Below are 24,300 nucleotides of genomic sequence, written 5' to 3' on the forward strand. Positions count from 1 at the left end.
CATCTGTTAAGATCAAGATAGCTAGTTAAATACTTCATGGTAGGATTAAAAACATTCACCACAATTTATTACTATGGTGACTTTTAACACAAATTAACATACTCATTTGCTTCCAGGATTAAGGATGACTTCAATTTTCCACGTCCTTATTAATATGCAAATGTCTTATATTGACCACTACATAAACTGTGAATTGTCAAATTTACGAACAATTATAATTTTTTATAAAGCATTAACCTAAGGATTCAAATTTACTCCAGGTTATCCTGCAGTATGCATTAAAACTCAAACATTTTCTTTGTGCTTTCTCTCCCTGCACGTTGCTCTTTTATGGATTCCAAGCTTAAAGCTCTTTATTAGATTATTCCTTTAAAACATCCAGTCATAAATCGAAAGCACCTTTCAATATAATGCACTGCGGCATACAACACCAGCATACCCGCGTTCAATAATGAACATAAAGTATTGATATTACCTTCCAGACTGACTCAACAAAAAAAAACACCAAAAACAATTATGTATGGGCTTTGAAAAGTCAGGATCTCATTACATTACCAAGAGTTTTCCATGCAAAAGTTGTTCAGCCTGGATGAAGATCACCTTTGAATGAATGGTTTGCTCTGTGCTTTATTCAATAAAGAAGTATTGCACAGATGGGACTCAATACTAAACAGTTATTCTAAGACTGGGTCATATTTCGGTCAGACTGCAAGAATATACAATATGGAGGGGATTCGAACTCGACACGCTGCACTGTGATGCACACGTGCATCATGCTGCTAAGAAAAGTGACTATTTAAATCCGCAAAGTGAGAGAGTTTTGCAAATGTGATCATATGATCAAAGTGCGCATGGACAAGCTGGACCTGTTCAAACAAAAAAAAAGTACTATGACGTAATCAAAAGACACGAACACTGACGTCACGTGATGTGACCACACAAACAGATGACACGCTGACACGTTCTTCACTCTTTACCTTTTCCCAGATGACAAAGAAAACAGGATTATATGCAGATAGGAAATGTTCACATTCGAATGAATTATTTATCATTTCTTTGGTCGCTTTTGCAGTCAGTGTACACGGTCACCGATTGGTGCAAGCTCACCTTTAACAACCTCTCTGTTCATTGGTTAGTTTGAGGTAACCATGGCGACGAATACAGCGTCGCTGTCAACGGATGTTTATTTACGGGTTCTTTGCGTCTACACGCCCTGAAGTCACGAAATGTCTAGTTGCTAATTATCAGATTAATTAACCAGCTATTTTTCTTTCCACTCAGGTGCCAAGAAGAGGAAATGTTCAAGCACAATTATCAGGTAAACGTGTTTAAAAGTAGTTTTCGTATTGGCATTCTGTCGAAATGGTGGCTGCAATTGTTTGTTTTGCAGGGTGGAGCTGGGGTGGAGGTGTTCAGTGGACAAGGGAAAGATCCCGTGGCCAAGTGGAAACTTTGTGGAGGCCCTTCTGCCATACGAAAAGTGAGAGGAAAATAATATTTTCCAAACAGGTGCAACCGGTTTAGACACGTATAATTAAACAAACATGATATCCTTGAATTCCTTATTGCAGCCGCATGCAAAGTAACACTCAAATGATAGACTGCGGAGGATGCAGAAAATGAACAGCGCTGAGTGGCACTTTAAGATGTCAGTAACTCTAAAAACGTCTATCCAAGTTGACATGAACTCATATTACATCTCTTTTTCCAGGAGTACGACAAAGAAGTCAAAGGATTTGTTTACTGTCTCGAGGGTAGCAGTAAGACTGTGAAAATGCAAATGCCAGCGAATGGGAGAATGTCGTGTAAGTTGACAATAACAGCAGGTTTCTGAAAAGTACTGCATAGTTACATCGATATTTTCTGTTGACTCAAAAGATCAGGCGAAATGTGGTGCCAACAAGCATCAAGCGATACACCACGTATAGTCCAAAATATACTTATTGAAGAGTTTCCCTGCTTGTATTTATCTTGATCTTTTTTTTTTATCTTGATCTTTTTTTTATGCCACCGCAGAAGGGAACCAGCAAAGAGGATAAGAGACATAAAATAATATGAACCTTGGTTTGCCAATATAGCAAGCTGCTCAATACACTATGAGTACTACAGCTGATTAAATATCAACTTCATACACATTCAATCTTACATAAAACACAATATTTCCACTAATACTAATAAAACACCACTAAGAATTGGGATTTTATTTTATTTATAGTTGTCAAAGCAGCATAGGTTGGTTAGCATGTCTACCTCACAATTATGAGGTTCACACTTCTAATCTTAGCTCTGGTATTCTGTCGACAGTATTTTGCATGCAAATATCTTCATTATTTCATTTCTTTAGTGGGACTCCTCCAAAGATTCTTGGCCATTCAAGTGACTATTCCGCAAGGCAAAGACTTTTCTATGGAGCTTGTGTAAGTTGGTCATGTTTTTTTTTTTGGGTAATGATTTACACGACATTCTTGACAAATGATTGTAGACATTTTTTTTTTACTTAAAATTCCCTCAAAAAACTGATTGATAATCTTATCATGGCAAAAAGGTTATTTCCTTCTTTTTTTTAACACAAAACTCCCAGTCACATTTTATTTCCACAAACTTGACTGCAAGTAAACATTCGACTTTATAACCAATAATAGCATATTGGGTTTGTTGTTATTTGTTTGCTCTGGAAATGCAAAATAGCCATGCTTGAAATACAATCATGAATAGTATGAATACACCCTTTTGATATTTCTCATGCATAGTATTTTTAGACCCAGGTGAAATGTTCTCCTTGGTTTTGCTCTATGCGTGTGTGCTCGCATGCCTACTCACCCACGTGCGTGTTTGCATGTGTTCGCCACTGATTTCACAGAACTAGCATCGTATTTTGCAGCACTGTCTAAATCACAACGTGCCTCTGTTACAGAATAACTGATGTGGGCCACCTGAAACGACGGCTCTACTTATCGACCGTGCATAAAGAGTTGTCCGCCACACTCTGGCATGCAAAACTACCCCTGGCAGGAGTGCAACGTAATATGGTGAGCATCTCACTCATCTTGGACACATTGTCATTATTCTTAGGTGCGCCCCTGAACAAGTGAATTCCTTTCCCTTCTTGTCTCAGTGGACCACGTTGTTTGTTGACCTTGTGTCCTTCACGGGAGAGTTGTTCAAGGCTGCAGAGTTTTTGTCGCTGGATGGCATCACCCTGTTTGCCAGTTGTAAATTGCGAAGAATATTTACCATGAAAACGGAGCCGACTGGATTAACAAACTACGGTAAATATTAACAATTGCAGCTGAAATTGAACACGTTGGGACTTCAAATTTTCTTAGCAATATTGTTTCAGAAAATGTTGGTGAAAACCTTTTAGAGAGTTTTGTGTGATTTTGTGTCATACCGCTTACCTCATATTCTTGTTTGAATCTAGATATGGTTTTCAGTAGGGTCAGTGTTGTGGATCAGATCCCGCGAAGCTGCCAATTTCCACCAAACGTTTGCCATGAGTGTCAGCTTCTGAACATGGCAGTCTTGCGGAAGGCCAATTTGAAGACGACTCATGCGAACGCCGACGGTGGTAAGCGCTCTAACCATCCGATTCTAAATGGATCGGTCAAGAAAATGTGTTTGGTAAATTGACAGATTGAAAAACGAGTTGCCAAGACATGATTTGTAATTCTGAATCAACTTCAAGTCGACAGATCCGTTCAATGGAATTCATAATAATCATGCAAATTCATTCGTCCGTCTTCCGAACCTCTCATCCTCACGAGAATTGCGGGATACAACTTCAAATAATGCAAAAAAAAAATGTAAAGGAATACATTGAAACCTCAAATTAGATTGTAGATATTATTCATGGGTAAAATGTATAATAATCAGTCGAGCATGTTGGCATGGAAACTTGTGCTAACATAATGTGGCAAAGGGGAAAGGAAGAAGTGGCACTTCACCATGAACAAGCATCAATTAAATGGAAGGACTTCAAACTGGGCCAGATCGGTTGTTACGGCAACCATAGGAGGATAATGCACCTCAAGATGACATCATCATCATCGGTTTAAAGTCCGCTTTCCAGGCGCCGCTGGGTTGGACTGGATTCTCGATATGGCTTTCTTCCACCGGGGACGGTCCATGGCCATCTCGTGGTTGAGAGTGCCTATACTGAGAAAATTTTGGGAGCAAAACCTTTTACAGTCGGATGACCTTCCTGACACCAACCCAAGGGGAAATTGATTTTCTGTAGGGGTTGACTCCCTTAGCCCATTCCTCTCCCGAGGAGCCCACTGGGCAGTGGTACTATTTAACCCATAGTTGGGGGCTGGTTCGTGGGCACCAGGGCGTGTCCACACACCGGTGGGCCTGCGTGCCGCACGTCTAGGGGCCAAACCGAGTCCCTTGTAGTTTAGCCTGGGTCCGTGTTGTACCCAGTTACCATGTGTCGCCGCGTGGAGGCACTACATAGGGCTTGCTGTTAGAGAGGCTATGTACTGGCAGGGAGAGACTTACGCACTCGGCTCTCCCGTTCGCATACTGCTAGCCAGCGGTGAGGGTTGACAGTGAGAAGTGACATGCACTGGGCACTCCACCAACACACTAGACGCATCATAACAACCCGACTTGGTCTTATGAAGTCAGACACACACCTCAAGATGACTTTAGTTAATAATCCCGAGTTCTTTCTACAAAGTGGTTTGCAGTATTGCTGATGTGCTGATGTGCATGTCAAGAAAAGTTAAAGAAAAATATTTATATTCTCTCTTCCTAGATGTTTATTTTTCTCCTCATTGTCAAACAGAACAGAAAGTAGGTGCAGCATTATAGCTCGAATATGAGGATTTTTTTTTTTTTTATATGCGGAAAGGTATATAATTACATAAATAAAACAATTGGCTGGTCCACCAATGCGGAAGACCACCAAAGTAGAAAATTGGAGCTGCTTGGCAATGACTCAACTCCTAATTCTCTTACTGTGCAGCTCTTACTTGAATATCTTTTTGTAATTTTCATAATGATAAAAAATAACTTTGATATTGCACTCCTCGGGAGTTTTGCCGAAATGTTTTTGTTTGAAATGCGTAATTACAGTACTTCAGTGCCTTCAGATTGAGTGCACTTTGTTTTGCTCCAGTTAAACGGCCGCATCATTTGTACTTCCATTTGCACTAAGTCACTTGTACTTTATTTCCTCCTCGTATACAAAGACACGCACCAGTAATCCAGTCCTGCAGCCTCCATGGCCCCTTTCATCGGTACATATTTATTTGTTCTGACAGCCATTTCGGTCGTGTTGACGAAAGCGACGGCGCCCGCAAAAGACATCAGCGACCACCTACAAGAACGAGCTTATCGTGATTTGCATCATTAGCATACTGTTCCCTCATCGCAATTAAAATTAAAGAAGACATCCAGTTAAATGACGACCGCTTTGCCCCATCGCCTTGTCAAGAACTGTTAGGTATGAAGTCGCAATAAATAACCCAAACATCACAATCCTACGCAAAATAGATTTGATTCAAGGTCGACAAATGTTTTTATTTACACCTCCAGCATTTAGGCGTCTGTCACTGTAGGTTTATGTTGCCCACTTTCTTTCATACGTTCTCGCAGGCTGCAGTCTTCGTCTGTTTGTATCCCTGCGCTTTTTTCAAAATCGCTACACAAACCTCAGACAAGTTTGAAGCTTTTGTTAGAAGACCAAAACATGCTGCCAAAGTAAATGAATCCCCCTATAGATGCCGATGCTTGTGCGCTGTCAATATTTTGTCCACTTGAACTGTTCTTTATTCCGAGAATCAAATAGGCCGGTCTGAATCCCTCATGATATAAGGCTGGAAAATTGCCACTGGCAGCTTTTTTTTCCCCATTTTTTCAACTTGACTTTCACTGCTTCACCAGATCAATCGTACAACTCCCAGTGTTATCGTCTTTGATCATCATCATGTTCGGCATGAGATTAAGTGCTTATTATTTGCTGCCCCACTTTAAGCCTGAGCACTCTTGCTAAATGATAGCCGTTGAAGATCGATAGGCGTCAATAAGTAATGTGACATGTCTGTGAAGGACCTGACCAGCATCCTGCTGCCAGATCAGCCGCTTCTCACAGAAGCAAGCCCCAGGCAGCTCCACACACGGCCTCGGGCTCCAAAGCCGCAGCGCCGGCAACACATGCCGGAAGAAAAGGCAACCCGGCCGCGAATGGGATGGAAAAAGACGAACCCTATAATGACAAAACGGTAATACACAAATTCTATCGTATGATTCAGACAGCCGTGTCATGATTGTAATTATTTTTGTTTTTGCAATACATCCCACAGGCATACTTCAATCCGACACACCCACAATTTAATGCACAAGTTGGAGATGCAGCATCATCGCACCTTCATCAAGCGGGTAATGGTAATGTTTTGATATCTTGCTGTTATGTCACCTTGACAATATACAGTTAGGCAACCAATACATGTGTAATCAGATATTTCTCTATCAGTGAAGTCAACCTATGCACATTATAGAAAAAATTGCCTGGTTTCTTGATAACACGGTTGCGGCAAAATACCGGTATCACAAGGATCGATAATTATCGACGTATTTTTCCGGTATATTTCTTACTCTGGTGAAGCTCGTTTAAGGGGCAGGTTTGTCTCATGCTGAGCCAATAGCAAGCTGAGCTTTGGTTTGAATAACAATTCGTGGGCTGAAACTCGCTACGGGCATGTTCCTGCGGCGTTTTGGCCGTCATCCTTCCTCCTTGCTCAGCGGCGAGTGTTCATTAATTTCACACTTGATAGGTTGCGAGGCACTCCAGAGACCCAACTATTTGTATACAAACAAAAAAAAAAAATCAGTTTTCCATGTCCACTTTCAAAATAAATGTTATTCTGGTTCTAACTTGTTGTGGTGTCGAATTGTAATGCAGCGTAAAAAACTAAGATGTGATTGTAATATTTAAACCTTCAGATGCAGCATCTCAAAATGTTAGTTGCAGATGACAGTTATATTTCTGTGAAGTCCTACTCAGTTCCCAGAGTGAATTTTGGCGTGTGTGTGTTTTCTTCGGATGCTCCAACGTCCTCCCACGTAAAAACAAACAAAAACCATATGTTAGGTTAGTTGAAGATTCCAAATTGTCCATAGATGAGAACTGTTATTTGTCTCTGTGCTGTATGATAGACTGAGCAGTCCTCAGCCAAATATCAGCTTGAATAGCCTCCAGCTCACCCGTGAATCTAATAAAGGGACACCATAGAAACTATATGGGTGGAGAAACTTCACATAATATATTACTGAAGAATATTATTTTGGACCTTATCGAAAAAATGCTTACAGAATCCATTTTCAAAACAAACCTTGTCAAGGTCAGCAATTATGGTTCATTGTTACCACTCCCATTAAAATCCCATTAGATTGCCCTTTATTGTCATTTTAGCAGAAAGCAAACAAGTAAAAAAAAAATAAAATTACGATCGAATCAGTAAAACTAGCTATTGCTGCGAATTAATATAAGACTCGGTGTTGTTGCTATGCTGTTATTTCTTTGTGAATGGTTGATTTCACGGTCTACTGCTATTTATTGTACATAGGAGCACCCTCCAGCTTGCAGCCAACTCCTCCGAGAGGCAAAGTGCTCAACAAGCAACCATTTGAGAGGAGAAAGTCACGAGTCCAAAGTGCAGCAGTAGAGAGGCTCCAAACACTGCTGGGTACACCGCAAAGGCTCGAATGCATATATAAAAGGACCAAACCACTTGTTCTCTGAAATTGCGCTTTATTTTGCTACTCAAGAGCCTGCTGATGTCAGCCATAGCAGGAGAAATGAGACCAGAGAGACATACAGCCGTCCATCAAGTGGACTGGAGAGCAGACAAGACGTTTTGACCCCAAAAGGAATAACAGAGGTCCTAAAAGCAGGTGGGAGAATGTTCAAGCATCATGACGGCACACAATAAGGACTACTAAAAGACATTTTTGATGAGCTGTCACTAGCGTAACGTTGAATCCAGACTGCTGTTCTTCCTTTCAGATTCCGGTTTGCTTGAAAATGTTGCCGGAATTTTAATGAGCCTCATTCTAGGTTGCATACATAACTGCTTTTGTTCCACCTTTTTAAATTTTGCATCACCCACGTCGAGGCCCTTTGCTGAGAATTTTTCAGCCAAGCTATTCCCAGTCTTCCGTCACGCGTATCGGGAAGGTCATTGTGCGAACACTGCGACAGGCACGCATTTTCACTAATGTTATTCTACAAAGCAAGAACCCTTTGCGGATAGCTTCGGATTCAAAAAGTCACGCGACAAAATGTGATGCGAAGGAAAAGCATTGGATATTTTCTTGGATCAAATAATAACTAGTGTCACAAAAACCGAATAAGTCAATTTGCCAGTAAATTGAGCCAAGATCAACATTATTTCCCTTGTGATGTTTTATAACATTTTTTATTTCTTGGTGAGATTTTCTCATTTATAAAGGGTGACCAGGCTCAGAGGAGGATGCAAAACACTGAATTGTCGTGGTTGACACTAAGGTTTGGGGTTCGAGTCTCAGCAACTCTTGTAGCTCAAAGGATGAATATCTGTAATTTATTTTCATAAGTACATTCAGTGCTTTAAATGGAAAAAAAAAAAAATGCCGGTAATTCTCTTTTTTAGCTGTTGCCGGGTAATTGGGCGGTGGGTAATTGATCATGACATCAAGCTAGCTCTCATTCTTCAAGGGCCTACTGCAACTAATACAACGACAATGCAATAGCATTAGGAAGATTTTATTTTAAAGGTAGCCTTTGCGTTGATGGTGTGTTTCCTTATGAGCTTATTATTCCTTGACATGCCTACACGTCAGGGGCTCAAGTGAAGTACCGGTACACTGTACTGCTGCCACTTATGGCACTGCTGACATTTCAAAAACATGTATAACTGGTTAATTATAGACTCTAAATTGTTCATAAATGTAAATGTGAGCAAATAGGTTTGCGAATAGAATAGGCTGGCAAACAGCTCTCAACCCCAAAGTCACCTGACACAGCCTCCAGCTCACACGATGACCCGAATGAGGACAAGCGCTATAGAAAATGCATAGAAAGAGTTGATAAAAGTTTGATGCCAGGAAAGAAAATGTTCACATTCTCTGGGGTTTTTAATGCAATGCGATGCATTAACTTGTATCGCAGTCCTCAATTAATTTATTTCTCTGGCCATTTAACTTGGCAGCAGAATCTTTCATTATTCTTATACTCTATTTCTAAGGGAAGATCAATTTCTAGTCTGTAGATGTTCCTCTGGAGCTGCAAGTTCCTTTGGCCAGCCGTGCTCACAGTAGTTAGTTCATTAATGGTAATGTGGCACGTTAAATAAAAGTCAGAGTGACATCTCCCGGGTCCAGGGATTGCCACACAGTGGGCAATTAGAGGAAGCGATTATACTGACGAGAGGTTGAAACGTGCTTGCTCATTCATATCGAGAGGTGCCCCCATGTTTGAGCTCGGGCCCGCTGTGGAGTTTGAGCGCTCGGCGTCTCTCATGTGCACACATGAATGCTTGCAGCTTTTTCTTAAGGTTGGACTTAATTAAATATTACGCTCCCATTTTTCTCAGTCGATCTAGCGGAGTGAACACTCTGTGTTCTAATAGATTGAATCCTCTATTCGAGGCTCTGGGAGTTTTATAATATTCATATTCTATCATTGAATTCTTTTGGTGTTAGGTTTGAGTATTTTGATCGTTTTTCCCATGTCTAATAATCTTTTATCCTAGATGAATGCAGTTTCAGTTCACCAGGCACGAGTTCCATATCGCCCCCACCCACACCGGCGGAGCCTCCCCCCGACTCAAGCCGGCCCGCTTCCTCTCCTGACCCGCAGGTCCAGAGCTGCTGGGAGAGTAATGACGAGGAGCCCGAGCTGCGGCTCGCTCTGCGGGAGGAGGTGTTCACGTTCGCATCCCCGCCCCACTCACCCAAAAGAGGCCAAGGCCGGGGTGAGCGCAAGATGGAGACGAGAGGCGAACAGGTTCAATGCCCAAATGGGACACGCAGTGAGGCTCAACCCGAAGATGATTTCATTGGCAGTGAAAGTGATGAGGTACGCTCACTCTGGGGTGACAAAGGCACCCTCTTCACCTAGATACATTGCTCACTATTGCTTTGACATAAATGACCAGCTGCCTTGAGCTGGACAGTTTGTATCGTGCCGTTTTGATTTCCCTGGCCTATCAATGCAATGGAACGTCCAACGTCAAACGCAATTCTTTCCACGATATTGGTTGATTCTTTAATTCTAATTTCAAAACTATCATATTATGGGGAACATAAGGCAATATCAGGTCTATTTTCATACATAGAGCACAAATAGTTTTTTGTAATTGTACCGTATATATTCTTTAGCACTATTATGCTAGCAGCATTAGCCAAGTGACGTTTTGTCTTTTTATTTCTTCATTTATTTTGTTTGATTTTTGAGGCATAGCTTTAACGACAAATCATTCCGCTACAGTTCAATGTAAAATGACATCTCCCACAGTGCACCGTTTGGTGTCAATGTCACAATGCACATTACCACTCAAATCTAACTGTGGGGAATATACTTCAACTTAAAACGTCAATGGGACTATTATAATCAGCCAATGTAATCATGGTTCTAAAATTTAGAGTCATTTTCTTCATGCTGAGCAGGGTAATTATACCGTATTGTGGTTAAAGCATGCTGCCTGCAAAGAAATGCTAAATACTTCTTCAAAACTTTATAGTAGGTCTTATAATTCCAATTTAATGGAAAATGATTACCATTTGGCTTACAGTCATACACCCTACAGTGGAAAAGAAAATCAATGTTTTAACTTGTGACCAGCTCCACGGTCATACGCGCATTTCAAACTAAACATTCCAGCGTTATGGCAAAAGCGATTGCGTGTGTTGCGATGAAAAATAATTGTTTTGTTTGGCACTTAGCAGCATTAGCCAAACTACTTTGTGTCGGTGAATATTGAAAGACATTTGAGTTCTTCGCCTTAATTTGGAGAGGAGGGGGGGGGGCACTCCATTAGCAAATTCTATTCATTAAGGAGTAGTTAGCTCGGTGGCACTAAACCAAATTGGGTGCACTTGTGTTTTTTGTGTTTTCTTTTCAAGTTAAGCCAAAAAGCACATCTGAAAATCGCTGTACAATATAAAGGATAACTTTTGATAGAGACAATACCATTTGATCAAATCCAGTACAAAAATATGTGCACCCAATAAAGTAATATGGCTGAGAAACTAGTTGGTAATTAGGATATAAACTCTTTTCAATTCATAGATCATATCCAGTACAATACTTTTTGAATTTGTGTGTTCCCATGCACCATTCGACAATCACAATTATTTTTTTTTCCCAGTGCAAAGTGTCAAATGGTCATTTTATGATTAAGTATAATTTAATAGATATTTCTATATTCATAATTTGCAAAGGGGCTAACTGTGGCGCAAAGTGAGTGCTTATTATTATTATCATTCTTATTATTATTAATAATGTTATTTGGCAAGCAATACCTACCAAATAGCATTAAGTGCTATTTACAATTTGATTAGAAGTCATCAACCATTTTTTAAAATTACATTTGTGTTTTCTCATTAAGAACTTTTGTTTATAAAATCACTTCAAATTTATATTTATATACAAAACATTTGAATCAAATCATTATCACAGATTTTTTAGTTTTAAACAATACATAGAATACCCGATTGCAAAACATGACTTAATCATTGCAGTGCGCCGAGCTTTTCATGTTCTTGAGCTGCCAACATGGTAGCGAAAGCACGCACAATTTATCTGACACACGTTGGCTTAATTTAGATTTTCACTCATTTCTGACAGCCTGCTCGTTTCTTCACTCATCTTTCAAGGTGTTGCATCAGATCCGTGCGATTCTTTTGAACCATTTGTTCTTAAACACAGAGAAATATTAAAAGCAGCAAACATTTTGCTTGTGATCTATACCTGTATACAGTTGTTCTCGAACAAATGCCGTATGATTTTACTGAAATGCAATCGTGGAAAAGAAAGAAAAAGAAACAGAACAATAGCGTATATTAACACGCTGCCAACAGATTGCAAAGCAGTATGGTCACAATACTAGTCATTAATTGTTGTTTACTGGCTTGTGCTTGAAGTAGAATGATGAAGGATGGAAAGAAGGAGAAAGCAAATAACATATGGCGCTGATAAGCTTTAAGGGATTTAAGCGCTCAAAGGGCTTATTATAACCTTTCACCTCAGAATAAAGCCCGCCGCGAATGAAGCCGGGCCGAGGGAAGGAACGGAGACTCTCGGCTCTCCGGGAGCTTTGTGTTTATTTCCGGAGAAGTAACGACCGTATTTAACGACTTCACGTCTTGAGATTTGCTGCTTGCGATTGTCACTTTTTTTTTTTTTCCCATTCAAAACTGGCACAAACTAGTCTGGAGGGATGCCGCTTATTATAGTGTATTCTTAACAATGCCTCATCTGTCAACTGCACGGCACCATTATGCTTAATGTATTAGTCAGTGTGAGGAACAGTATATACTCAAGTAATAAGTTCCTCGCTGATCTCAGCACTTTTGCAAAGTAATCACCTGTGCCTTTTTCTTTCAACTGTGCTATATACTCACACGTACACCAACCTGCCACAGCATGATGACCTCTTGCACAGTCTAATGAGCTCCAATCCAGAATCTGTATCAATAGCGTGTTGACAAAATGATAATCCTCAACTTTGATTGACACATTCAAAGGGGTAGGACGTTTGCGGTATGATTATTATTGTCGTTTGTTTTTTGCAGTGGTGCTGAATTGAACTGCATCATCCATTATTCCGGTGACCTCATTTAGCGATATGACGGAATTAATAAAAAAAGGCAATTTTCTACAGTTTAAAAATTGTCATCCGCACTTAGCTGTATGTTGCTGGCCTGCAACCTTGTAATTCCAGACAACAAATTCGGGTTTATACTTTCCAGCGTGCATGAGGAGGATTTCACATTTCTATAGCAATGACTCAGACAGCAAATACCGTAATTTTCGGACTATAAGTCGCACCGGAGTATAAGTCGCACCAGCCATAAAATGCCCAAAAAAGTGAAAAAAACCATATATATGTATATAAGTCGCTCCTGAGTATAAGTCGCCCCCCCACCCAAACTATGAAAAAAAACGCGACTTATAGTCCGAAAATTACGGTAGTTTTTATTCATCACAAACTTAAATAATAATTGAATGCTCCAGAACAGAAAGGTAACCATGATGGTTAAAAGCAAATATATGTTAAATGACCATTGAATTTATTTCAGAGCAATGCTAGACACGATAGTCAACATTTAAAAAAAAAAAATAGGAGCAAATCTACACTGTACAATATCCAGCTCTATTCAGTCTTAATGAGAAAAAACTCACCTCAGGCGCAAGCTGTAGTCCACAACATCCTATAATGGATTGTGTTTTGACATCAGTGTTATATGTTGTATTATGGCAGATACATTTATGTCTGAATGGCCGTGAAAAATTCTCCCCTCCCCCTTGGTTCAGCCTACAGCTATATAGTCTATTTACTTGTACACCACTGTGGTAAATAAAAATCAACAGCAGTCAATGTGCATTTGTTACGCAAGAAAGAAAATTTCTTCCAATGTAAAACCGTGACTGCTTCACACTAGCCAGTGTTGTGTCCAAACTCAGCGAGGCTTCGGCTCACTATAGTGACTTTGAAAAACAGCACAACGAGATGGTTCAACGAGAGCCAGTGTTTCTTAAAAGCTGTCAGCCATTTTCCTCCTATACAAACCACGCTAAATAAATGAATAAATACGTCGCTGTTGTTGAAAGTCTGAATCCAAATAAATAAATAAAATAAAATTGAATAAATAAATAAATAAATAAATAAATAAATAAATAAATAAATAAATAAATAAAAATCAATTATTGAAAGTCTGGATTCTTAAAAGACAAAAATCTATGTCATTGGCAGTGACTGAGTTAACCTAATTCCTGTTCTTCTTCCAGGAAAAGATCTACTCTGCATTCCCACAGCTAACAATAAATGCAGACTCCACTCCTGACATTTCGCAATATCTTGATCCAAATTTGGAACTGAAAGTCCAGCCTGAGGATCAAAGCACTGAGCAAACATCAGTCGAAGATCTTTGTCTAGTTGCCAGTGAAATGCAACTGCAGTCTCCTTACGTCAACCCGGTTGAAACTGTTCGCATAACTTCCGGTACCCGTCGTTGGCCTTTTGGTACCAGAGAGGAGCAAAGGTGTGGGTCGGGTGACGAAGAAGCAGAACATCAGGCTGTGGAATGGACCAACCCGGTTGAGACTGTTCGCGTAGCTTCCGGTACCCGTCGTTGGCCTTTTGGTACCAGAGAGGATGAGAGGTGTGGGTCGGGTGAAGCAGAAGTAGAACATCAGGCTGTGGAGTGGACCAACAGCGTGTCACTGTCAAGGAGTTGTCTTCAAGAGATCTCCATGCATGACCCGCTCAAGGTAAGATCTACTTGAAGGAGCCAAACGTCATCTGAACAGTTTAAATGTGGGTCACGCCAAGATGGCAATGCCCAGGAAACAATATGTTGCAGATTTACTGGTGGTTTTAGTTTTTATTCCAGACTAACTTTGATTTGTGGCCCTGGAAATTGTGTTCCATTGCCGAGCGTAAATCGAACTCACCTTGCAGATAAAATAAACGGCCCGATAGTAAAACGAACGGTATAAGTATTTCAATATTTTACATTCCATTCCAAACAGGATGTTCACAGGGCTAGATGAAATGATGCTATAAACCATGAAACACAATGTATCCCCGTCTTTTTTTTTTTTTTCCCATTGCCAGTTCAGCCTGATTCTGTGAATTTATATTGGCACATTATTTGGGCTTATGCTGAGGAGAGCCGCTCTGGAAAGACAAAGCAGTCCGAGGCTTGTAAAGCAATGAGGGTAGGATAATGTGTTGATTTTATTTTAAGGATTGTAAAGTCATGAAGGAAGGGATCAAACTATATGGTGTGATCACGAGCTCTAGGCAGGAATCCAAGATATCAGCGTAGTCAGCTGGAGTGACGGTGAGGCCTGAAGGGTGATGTGTTTCACGGCTGTTTTCTTCCCGAGTTTACACAACAGTGTTGCGACATATCTTCGCATCCCTCTCGTCATGGCTGTAGCGGCTGACTTCTGATTTGTGGCAGCTCTTGACAGGCGGCGTGCGGTGACGCCTTTGACTGAAAGGTTGTCATAGGAATGTGACGTGTTTGAATTCCGTCGTCCCCAGGCCTCGGTTTATTATTTATGAGAATTAATTCACCACTCAACACCGGGGCAGAGTCAGCCTCGTTTTGTACTATTCTCCCAAATGATTAGATGGCCCTCTGAAAAAAAAAAATACAAAAAGACATTTTTGCCTTTGACATTTGAGTTTTTGTAGTATGCTTCTGTATGAGATTCACACAACATTGAAAGCTTTGCAGAATTATGTTGACAGAATGCAAAGCCGTTTCATTTGGACTGTGTCAGTCTGCATAAGTGATTTGTTTTGGGGAAATTATTTCAAAGGAAGAAGACAACACAATCCAGCCTGCTGATTCTGGTGATTGGCACACAAAGCCGGTCGGCAGTCTACAATTGCACGACGGGGATGACGATGAGCTCCAGATGCTTGCGAGTCTAAAAAGGGAGCAGGAGGAAGACGAATACAAAGCCTCGGGCCTCACTGCGTCTCAAATCCACCAGTGTAACGTCAACGTGAGCCTGAGCAGCGAGGACGCCTCTACCTGGACGCACATCTCCACGGTTGGTACAAACTTCTACTCTGCTACTTTAATCCCGCTAAGCATCCACAGTCGTAATGACGACTACGCTGACCCTCTACCTCCCATCTGGAATCATTTCACTGACCGCTGCTGACCCGCACGCTTGCTCATTTCCATTTCAAGCTCCTCATCCACAGCACAGCAAAGTACTCACACACCCTTTCCTCTGGTGCGTTTCCTGCATTACAAAAGATTATGGAGATAGAAACGCATTAATTGGGCCTCTTACCGCTTTAAAAGATACACTGGCACAATAGCCACCATTTCCCCGCACGACTAGAAATTATTTAGGTCGTTTTAAAATCATCCCCCTATGGTCTTTTTAGAATTCAAAGATGGTTTGAGGTTGTTGAAGGTCATTTGGATCTATTGTCAATTAGCATAAGCACATTGCACTTTGGAATGAAGAGTGCAGCCTCGGCTGGTCCCAAATGGCTCCTCTGTATGATCCCCGGTGAATGTGATCATTATAGATGCTAATTTTATGAGCCTGTTACCATTTCACTAGATGCTGCAGGTATCCCGATAGTGGTTGAGATCCAGGTAGAGCATATTTCGTAGCTGTGGGACTGACCCTGTTTTGGGACAGCGCCATTAAATGCATTTGAGTCTGTTTCCCATGTGAATCAGATCCGACTTGACTTTCATGTTGTTGTATTCACCCGCCCTGGGCCACCAACTAAGGCTCGCCATGTTTCAAATAACAGTGAAGCGTGCCTTTCCATAACTCAATAAAGACAGTATATGCCGATGTCAGGCCTTAAACAAATATGTCTGGCAATAGTAATGTCCTCATTTGGAACCCTGGCAGTGCACCCGGTTCTACCAGAGCAAACGCTCAAGGTCTAATTTGGGGTGCAGACTTGGCTTATATTCAGAAGGCTGAGCTCTTGGCACTTGGAAACACAAGGACAGAAAACAATATGCTCCTCCATGATGTGGAAATCTCTGATAGAATGAATGAGAATTGTTTTTTTTTCCAAGAAGTGGAAGCAGATGGTAATTTTATATTTTAGTGCACCAGATGAAAAAAGGTGTGGCTTCAATTATCATTTACGTTACTACGTGCAAAAGAAATTCACACAAAAAACTAAAATATAATTCTAATATATTCATTATCATGCTGTTGTATTATGATTCATATCACTAGCAAAACTATTGTGCTTAGATTCCCACCCCAAATTCAACCAAAGCTCTTTTTATTTTCAAATAAATTTTTCTACTTACTCATCATTTTTTTTTTTTTTTTTTAGCATCTGCCCTTTTCCAAAAAGACCTTCTCAAGGAAGCTCTTTGAAACAAACCGTCTGGCGAGTCAGATGACCCAAATCATATCCCCCTAAAATAATAGTTCCTACGCATCCCCTTTTCAGGATACTCGTCTTCATCAGTACATAATACCGGTCCAATTCTGCAGGGTACCATTTGAGAACAGTACACACAGTTAAATAAGGCACTGGAGCATACTGATAAATTCAATAGACTCAAGCGTTGTGAGGAATCCGAACCTCAGTGTGACTGCTTTTACATCACAGTTGTGCAATGTAAGAGCCTTTGCGCCACCACAAGGCTAAAATAGCCTCCCGGGGTAATGATATGCGCCTTTGCTTGGCCGAGATGAAGAAGGTAATATGTTATTATTTCATGTAGGGGATGAGTATGTCTGATACTGGAATAGAAGGGGTTTTATTTTTCCCACTATTCGCATCAAAATTTTGCACCCATGTCGAGCGTCTCTATTTGTCTCATCTGCGATACAGGATGTAATCTCGCACGCTGAGATTGTATTGCATCCATTTGCCAGCAGGCCACGATGAGAATAGTTTTTGTGGTTGGGGAGTTTTTGGTTGTCGCAATATTGCCTGCTTGTTTTTCTTGACTTACTTTTGAATAACATGATAATACTGGAATTGTTTTCTCCCTTATCAGAATTTACCGTATTTTTCGGATCATATATTGCATCGGATTATAACGTGCACATTCAGGGAAACAACAATACAGCAAATGAGTTAATTCAACTTCATTTGACATCCATACATAAATTAAAAGATTTTCAGTGTGCCTTCTTGGCCAAAAAGATACAGTGAGAATAATTCTGAGGGAAATGTTAAATTTCTTCTTCTCTTTTTTATTCAGCCAGATAATCAGGGTCACCACTACCAGAAGGAAATGAACCCACTCCAGTGCTCAAAATCCAGGTAAGCAAACCATCAAAATGTATTCAAGTATATACTCACGGTAAAATTGTCTATTGATATTCATAGTTTCTTCGTAAATAGTATATAGATCTTAAAATGTTACAATTGTATTGTACCAATTTCCGCTGGTGCAACAACTGCACTTTGCTCCTGAAATTATACAGCACAACTTGTGCAGAGCAGACGAAAAATCATACAGATAAATCGATTCCCCCGCCTTGATGGGATCTGTAATTGTGTTTCATTGCATCCACGTAAAACAATGAAATGAAACACATGATAAGCGACTGCAGAATTAAGGCTAAATGTCAGCTGTCAGATGCAGACGGAGGCTCATCTCCCTCACAGATGAGTGCAAATAAATTCCTTTTGTGTGTTTTCTTCTCCCTTAACTGCTGTCTGGGTTCTGGTCACAAGTGCACATTACTCCGTATTTCCTTTCTATTTTCTTTTGTGCCTGTCAGACCAAATCACTGGCAACTATAATGACATTTGAATAATGATAGAAATCACATTTTGCTCTCAGAGTTCTAAAAAAATCCCAAAATCTGAGTTGCACTTAGTCCGTAAGGCTAGTGTCGCGAAGAAAATGTATTGTTGAGAAGGGAAGATCAATTTTCAGATTTCACCTTGTTTTGATTTGCTTCAATTCAAATGATTATTATTGATTATGATCATTATTATTAGTGATTATTTTACTGTGACAACATTCCTTTTGTTTTTAAGAAACACAGGATCTGGATTAAGATGTTTTTGTTTTGTTCCTACAAAATGGACTTTGCCCAATTTTGTATTTGAGTCGAGACACAACCATAACAGAATTCCAAACATAATTAAAGTCAAAATTTGTATAAAAAATAAAACCTTTTTAGCCATGAATAATCAAATAATAACCGGTAACACAAACCAAACAGAGAACAAGCCTTATCTTTACCCCTGCAGTTGAACCTATTGTTGTTGCCTAGAGATGTTTATTATGATTTCTTTTTTTTTTTACATAGAATTCAATTTCACTACATTTTTGTTGATGATATTTCCATTCATTTCAGTTGGGAAAGATAATAGAAGTGATTGATTAGTCACAGAACAAATTAAACTTCTATCTCAAGGCACCGCTGTCATAGATAGGAGAAATTTCTCTGTGTTTTCCCAGCTTCTGTTTCCACACCGTTGCCCCGTGACCTGTATAATAATACCCAGAAGCCGAGCCTGAAGAGACCTGCTGGGTTCTAGCTCACCTTCCCAAAGCCGGGATCATGTACTTCCTCAGGCCACAAATTAGTTATTGAAATGGAATCATATGCTGGTTGCACTCCGTTCGTCCTCGATTACTGTCTGCACAGCAACGCGCTCAAAGCTACTTTTAATTCCGTACGTTCCGGCTTAACTATAGCAGCGTATTAGTAGTGCAAGAATAGATGGAGACCCGGCTTTGTGCTTTTGTCCCTCGTCCTATCTGGCCACATCTAACGGCACACGTGACATGTTACAAAAGAATACAAAGGGATTGCATCATGGGCAAATTCAAGTGCCTTCAAGATTTATTGATGAAAAACAGCGCAATGATATATAGGCTTTCAGCTTAGGCGAGTTTCCTCAGTATATTTCCTGACTTATTTGTCTCCAGGTTGTTTGAATTCCCAGTGGAGCCGGGATTCTCTTCGCCGAATTGAATATTTGTTATTGACAAGTACCTCAAACACCTTCCAGTCGACTTGTTGTTTGGCTTTTACTTTGAAGTAGGCCTTGATTTACATATTGATGAAAAGCTTCCGTGGTTGCTTTTTATTCTTTTAGGTGTTGAATGCTGACACTGCTACCGTTGAGATCTGTCACGTGGGGTTTTTGGAGCGTCCTTCAAGGCATCGTCTCTGAGGAGAATAGTTTTGCAGAGAGTTGAAGTACTCCTGTTGCCGTGTTTAATGTTGCCAGAGAGTTTTTTCTAATACATGCCTTAAACGCCTCTCCACATTCTCTTCTCGCGTCAGATTTTTGAAAGTAATTGCCAGGGTGATAAAGAGAGTGTGGCCTTGATGTCGTTTCATTTAGAGAGATTTGGAAGAGCTTAATGTCAATAATCACTGCCAAGTCCCAATGGACAATTTCAAGTCCAATTTTCAGTTTTGTTAGCGGAATCGGCCACTGACACGGCTGAGTAAGACGCGGACAGATTTAGAGCATAATTACACACATAGAGAGATGTATTCTCATTGGACATTTCATTAGGTACATTAATACAATCTATCACAGTGTTTGCCAAACCCTCAGCTCAAGTCGATAACCTCCCCTAGGATGAAGATCATAATATATATTTTTTTAATAACTGTTGCTTGTGTTTTGGTTAAGTATTCACTTTTGTACTATTAGAATCAGTTCCTAGGTTTTTTTGCAGCCACCTCCATTTAAGACGATAAATATTTCACACGTAAATTGCCATTATGTGATACAGTTCCTCTACAGTCCTGTAGATGGCGATAATTAGAGCTACCAATGCAAAGCCAATGCAAACTGGATTTGTTGACTGCCAGCAGACTGTGATAGCAAGAATTTATTGTGTGCTCGTCACATACAAAGCAAAAAACATTCAAAACATCAAATCAGCTCTTGATTGACGTAATGATTCGATGGACAACACTTTTTTTTTTATTATAGTCGCTGCCCTGGTGTGTGAAATTGAATGGTGCGAAATGTTCTTTGTGTATTTTTAGTGCATTGAATTGATTGTAACTGAACAGTTCTGGCCCTGAGAAAAAAATTCCTTGGATGAATGAGAATATTGTCAGGCACTTTTCTTTCAAGGCATTTGTCGTAAACACAAGTAAAGAAATAAACAAAGTGTTCAAGTATTGTCAATTCAAGCATTATTATCCGCCGCTGCAGGTCTCGTATTGGTTCTTATTAGATTGTGTTATCGAAGCTGGCAACTCAAGATCTGGAGTCAATAAGTTGTTGTACTCCTTTTCCTCCATCCTATTTTTTAAGTTTATGCAAACACGCAGTAGATCAAAATGAGCGACACCGTCCCTCCTTGCTGTTGTTGCTGATGAGATGGATGTTTGATTTGCCCGCAGCCAGATGAATATTAAAACATACAGAGGTTATCGTTTCCTCATTAAAGATGCTATGATGTGCTTTTATGAGATGCTTTGTCCAGAGGCAAAAGATGTAAATGGGTGATTATGCAACTGATGTGAATTATGTTTCAAAAGATTAATCTCTGCCGCGCTGCCAAGTCACATTTCCTCTGGAGACGCGTTGTGTTGAAACACTGTGCCGTGACTTATGTATAATTGAAACCTGGGAGAGTACGCTCGCATGGAAAAAGAAGTCACAGAAGACGGGCAAGGTTGAGAAGAGCTATCTGGGTCAGAATGTTGTCAGCTTAAAGTCGCAGTGCGAGTCAGGACGGAATAAATGATAGTTGGGCTAACGCGGCGAAGCTAATGTTGGAGGCCCAAGGACAGCGGAGTACCGGTTAGGCCCCGGGACGGTGCACGATGATGGGGCCTTTATTGTTAACATGTCATAGAGGCAATCCCAATGTGCCTAGCACTGCGCGGCGATGAAGACTGGAATGGCACATCTTGTCATGGCTGTATTCCTTTATGGTCTTTTCCCAGGGACTGGATGGATGAGCTCAGCCCCCGCATTCTGCCTCCGAGCAGCAAGAGAAGGTCAGACAACACAAGTAACCGTCATGAGGATCTAATCAGAGGTACGGTAAACCTTAAGGTTGATCGTTCTGCACTCGTCACTCCTTTATGTCCGTCCAGGTCAGGGAGACGGCGCGTCATCTACGTCCCCCATCACGTGGACTAATGGAAGAAAGCTCTCAAGACACTAAACAGGGCAGCGTAGCATGATGGGAATGCACACATAAACTGTAATTAGGAGAAAGAAAAAAAAAAACACAAGAGTGAAGCTCTCTGTCCTGTGTAGGTCAAAACAGACGGGGCTCATTACAGGTCTTTACCCCCCTCCCCCTCCCCCCCCAGACACACCGACAAGGTTAATTGATGAAACCTTTCCAGTTTACAACATCGTTTTTTTTAAACCTCTTACACAATGTGTCTCATAATTAGTTTTCATTATCGTCACCCAACTTCTGATAAGATAAAATGTTCCACCCGGAGCCTTCCATAACCTTTTTAGCATTTAACTGCCTGTCAATTTAACAGCCAAATTGGTGTGCTTTAAAGTAGTGAGGATTACAGGGTTGGGGCTCTTAGCGTCTTCGTAAGGTGCTCGTCACTCGGCGCGTCTCAACTCTTGATTGATGAGCAGCAAGATGGCAGAAAAATTTTAAATCCACCTGAGTCTGAAGGTCATCCCACATGACTCTCGCTTTATTCCACCTGGGAGAGTCTACTCGCCTTCTTATCGCCGAAACGTGCCCGGAAAATATAGCCTACGTTTATACACTCAATATGGAGGCTTTGAGCACAACTCCACTCCATTCACATCGGTTCATCGTTCACGTCCTGCGTTTTTTTGGGGAGGGAGGGGTCATGTTTTTATGGGTTTTACATGATATCAGAGATACGTACACTAATCTAATTGAATAATCGACAACTAATCGGTCATCAAATGAATAAACAGTTTTGATAAGCAATGAATCAGTTAAATACTTTTTAATTGAAAATGGTCAAATTAAGTATATATAAAGATTCTGTCATCATTCATGAGAGCCGACTGATGTTTGCACTGAATCAAAATATAAAACTAATCAGCATTTTTGCGTATTTTCTGACACGATTTGTGAAATTTCCACATTGTCAATTTGAAATCACGAGATGGTTTTGAATAAAGGGATAAAAATGTAAACTTTTTTTTCTTCCAATAAATCAAACTCATCGTTTAATCGACGAAATAACAGCCAGATTAATCAGTTATTAAAATAATCGTTAGTTCTGGTCCTACAATATGATTATTGCCATGCCATAGAAGAAAACAGCTGATTATGTTCACCGCAAATAAATCTTTCCTGCTAATTCAGTACTTGGCATTGTTGAAATGTTTTTGCTACAGCTTTACAGTTGCCTTTATATTTTGGCATCAGTCGTAATGCACCACTTCCTCTTAATAGGAAGGGGGTGTCTATTTGATGTGCTGTTTTTTCACTTACACTATTTGGCTGCATGAGTGAGATTAAATAATACAGTTGAAGCATCTCAGTAGGATGCTGTGTGGTTCTACACCGCAACAACCTGCAAACTTAATAATGAATGCATTGTTAAATGTCCACGCCTGTGCTATGATGTGCAGGCTAATGTTGCGAGCGGTGGGCATGTTGACTGTATTGTTTAGTGGGCTCTTTTTTATTCATTACTTTGAGAATTACATCTTTGGAAAAAAATAACTTGCTGAGTGATGTTCTCGCTTCACCGCAGGAGGGGACGAGTCTGAAAACGAAGAGGAGATGGAAGACGAGTACTTAAATCTGCTGTATGATCCTTGCCTCAACTGCTATTTTGATCCAGAGACGGGGAAGTACTATGAACTAGCTTGACTCAAAGCTTGCGAGATTCTGACTCAATAAGAGGACATTGACAGCTGATGAATGGCAGCAGAGTTTTGTTATTGATCAGTAATGAATACCCTGCTGGCAAGGAGCTTTTCATGTTGCCGCGTTTTGTTTTTATGCTGGTAACTAACGACGTCACCAGTGGTCTTGTTAGCATGTGAAGGGAGCAAAATGAAAGCTTTTTTTTTGCGGCAGCTGCTCATTTTATTAGCACATCTGCTGGTAAAATCCCTTTTCGGGAAGCCTTGGCTATAGGTTTAATTGTAAGCTATCTGAAAGAACATCCTGCAAAGTCATTTTATAAATTCAAATTCTGATTTGTGTTCCTTTTATTCCTCATTTGTGTAAAATAGTCAAAGATGCGCTGAATGAATTTCCACTTTAGAAATGCAGCTTATGTGGCTTTGCTGAATATAAAAATTCATTTTAAAATAATTAACCAATATTCTGTAATAAATATGTGAAATATTATAAAACTATCCTCTGTTTATTGCATTTACTGAATATGCAGATTTTTTTTCTCTCTGTTTTAGCTAAATAATAAACCCATCAACAATGAATGTTCAATGGAACTTTTTTCATTATGACTGAAATGAGACATAAATGCATATCTGTCAGACAGTTCTGAGGTTCTGGGTTCAATCTAATCCCAGGGGAAGGCTGGAACCGATATTTTAAGAGACAGACTTGCCAACAAGGGCCACTCTGGTGCCCCATTTAAAAAAAAAAGAGAGATTGCAATATAACACACTTTGTTGCAATTCATCTCCTGTGTTTCAT

At 40.2% G+C, this 24,300-nt stretch overlaps 1 protein-coding gene across 3 annotated transcripts; it reads left to right on the forward strand.

Annotated features, from left to right (window-relative positions):
• Positions 1-1,025: 1,025 nt before the first annotated feature.
• On the forward strand, positions 1,026-24,037 carry cfap20dc (CFAP20 domain containing). Of its 3 annotated transcripts, none has more exons than XM_037252437.1 (17): positions 1,158-1,318; positions 1,391-1,480; positions 1,712-1,805; positions 2,345-2,417; positions 2,915-3,029; positions 3,116-3,269; positions 3,422-3,568; positions 6,055-6,227; positions 6,309-6,390; positions 7,572-7,691; positions 7,774-7,899; positions 9,738-10,063; positions 13,997-14,479; positions 15,542-15,778; positions 17,935-17,996; positions 21,617-21,711; positions 23,387-24,037. In XM_037252437.1, exons 1-17 carry the CDS (start codon positions 1,298-1,300, stop codon positions 23,503-23,505), a joined length of 2,517 nt encoding a protein of 838 aa, XP_037108332.1. In that variant the 5' UTR covers positions 1,158-1,297; the 3' UTR covers positions 23,506-24,037. The 3 variants fall into 3 exon arrangements, 2 of the variants coding, with proteins under 2 accessions (XP_037108332.1, XP_037108333.1); XM_037252438.1 differs by having other exon boundaries at positions 6,309-6,384; positions 23,387-24,036; XR_005098045.1 differs by lacking the exons at positions 6,309-6,390; positions 7,572-7,691; positions 7,774-7,899; ... (4 more) ...; positions 21,617-21,711; positions 23,387-24,037 and having other exon boundaries at positions 1,026-1,318; positions 3,435-3,568; positions 6,055-6,183.
• Positions 24,038-24,300: the final 263 nt, after the last annotated feature.

This window comes from Syngnathus acus, chromosome 5 (genome assembly GCF_901709675.1).
Source record: "Syngnathus acus chromosome 5, fSynAcu1.2, whole genome shotgun sequence".
In the NCBI taxonomy this organism is placed as follows: Eukaryota; Metazoa; Chordata; class Actinopteri; order Syngnathiformes; family Syngnathidae; genus Syngnathus; species Syngnathus acus.

What these genes read in the sequence shown, in the direction of transcription:
- cfap20dc (XM_037252437.1), top strand. Translation starts at nt 1,298, where the DNA reads ATGTTCAAGCACAATTATCAG. An exon ending in CAGGAGTGCAACGTAATATG is followed by an intron (nt 3,030 to 3,115) that starts GTGAGCATCTCA and finishes TTCTTGTCTCAG; the next exon opens with TGGACCACGTTGTTTGTTGA. An exon ending in GAGGCTCCAAACACTGCTGG is followed by an intron (nt 7,692 to 7,773) that starts GTACACCGCAAA and finishes TTGCTACTCAAG; the next exon opens with AGCCTGCTGATGTCAGCCAT.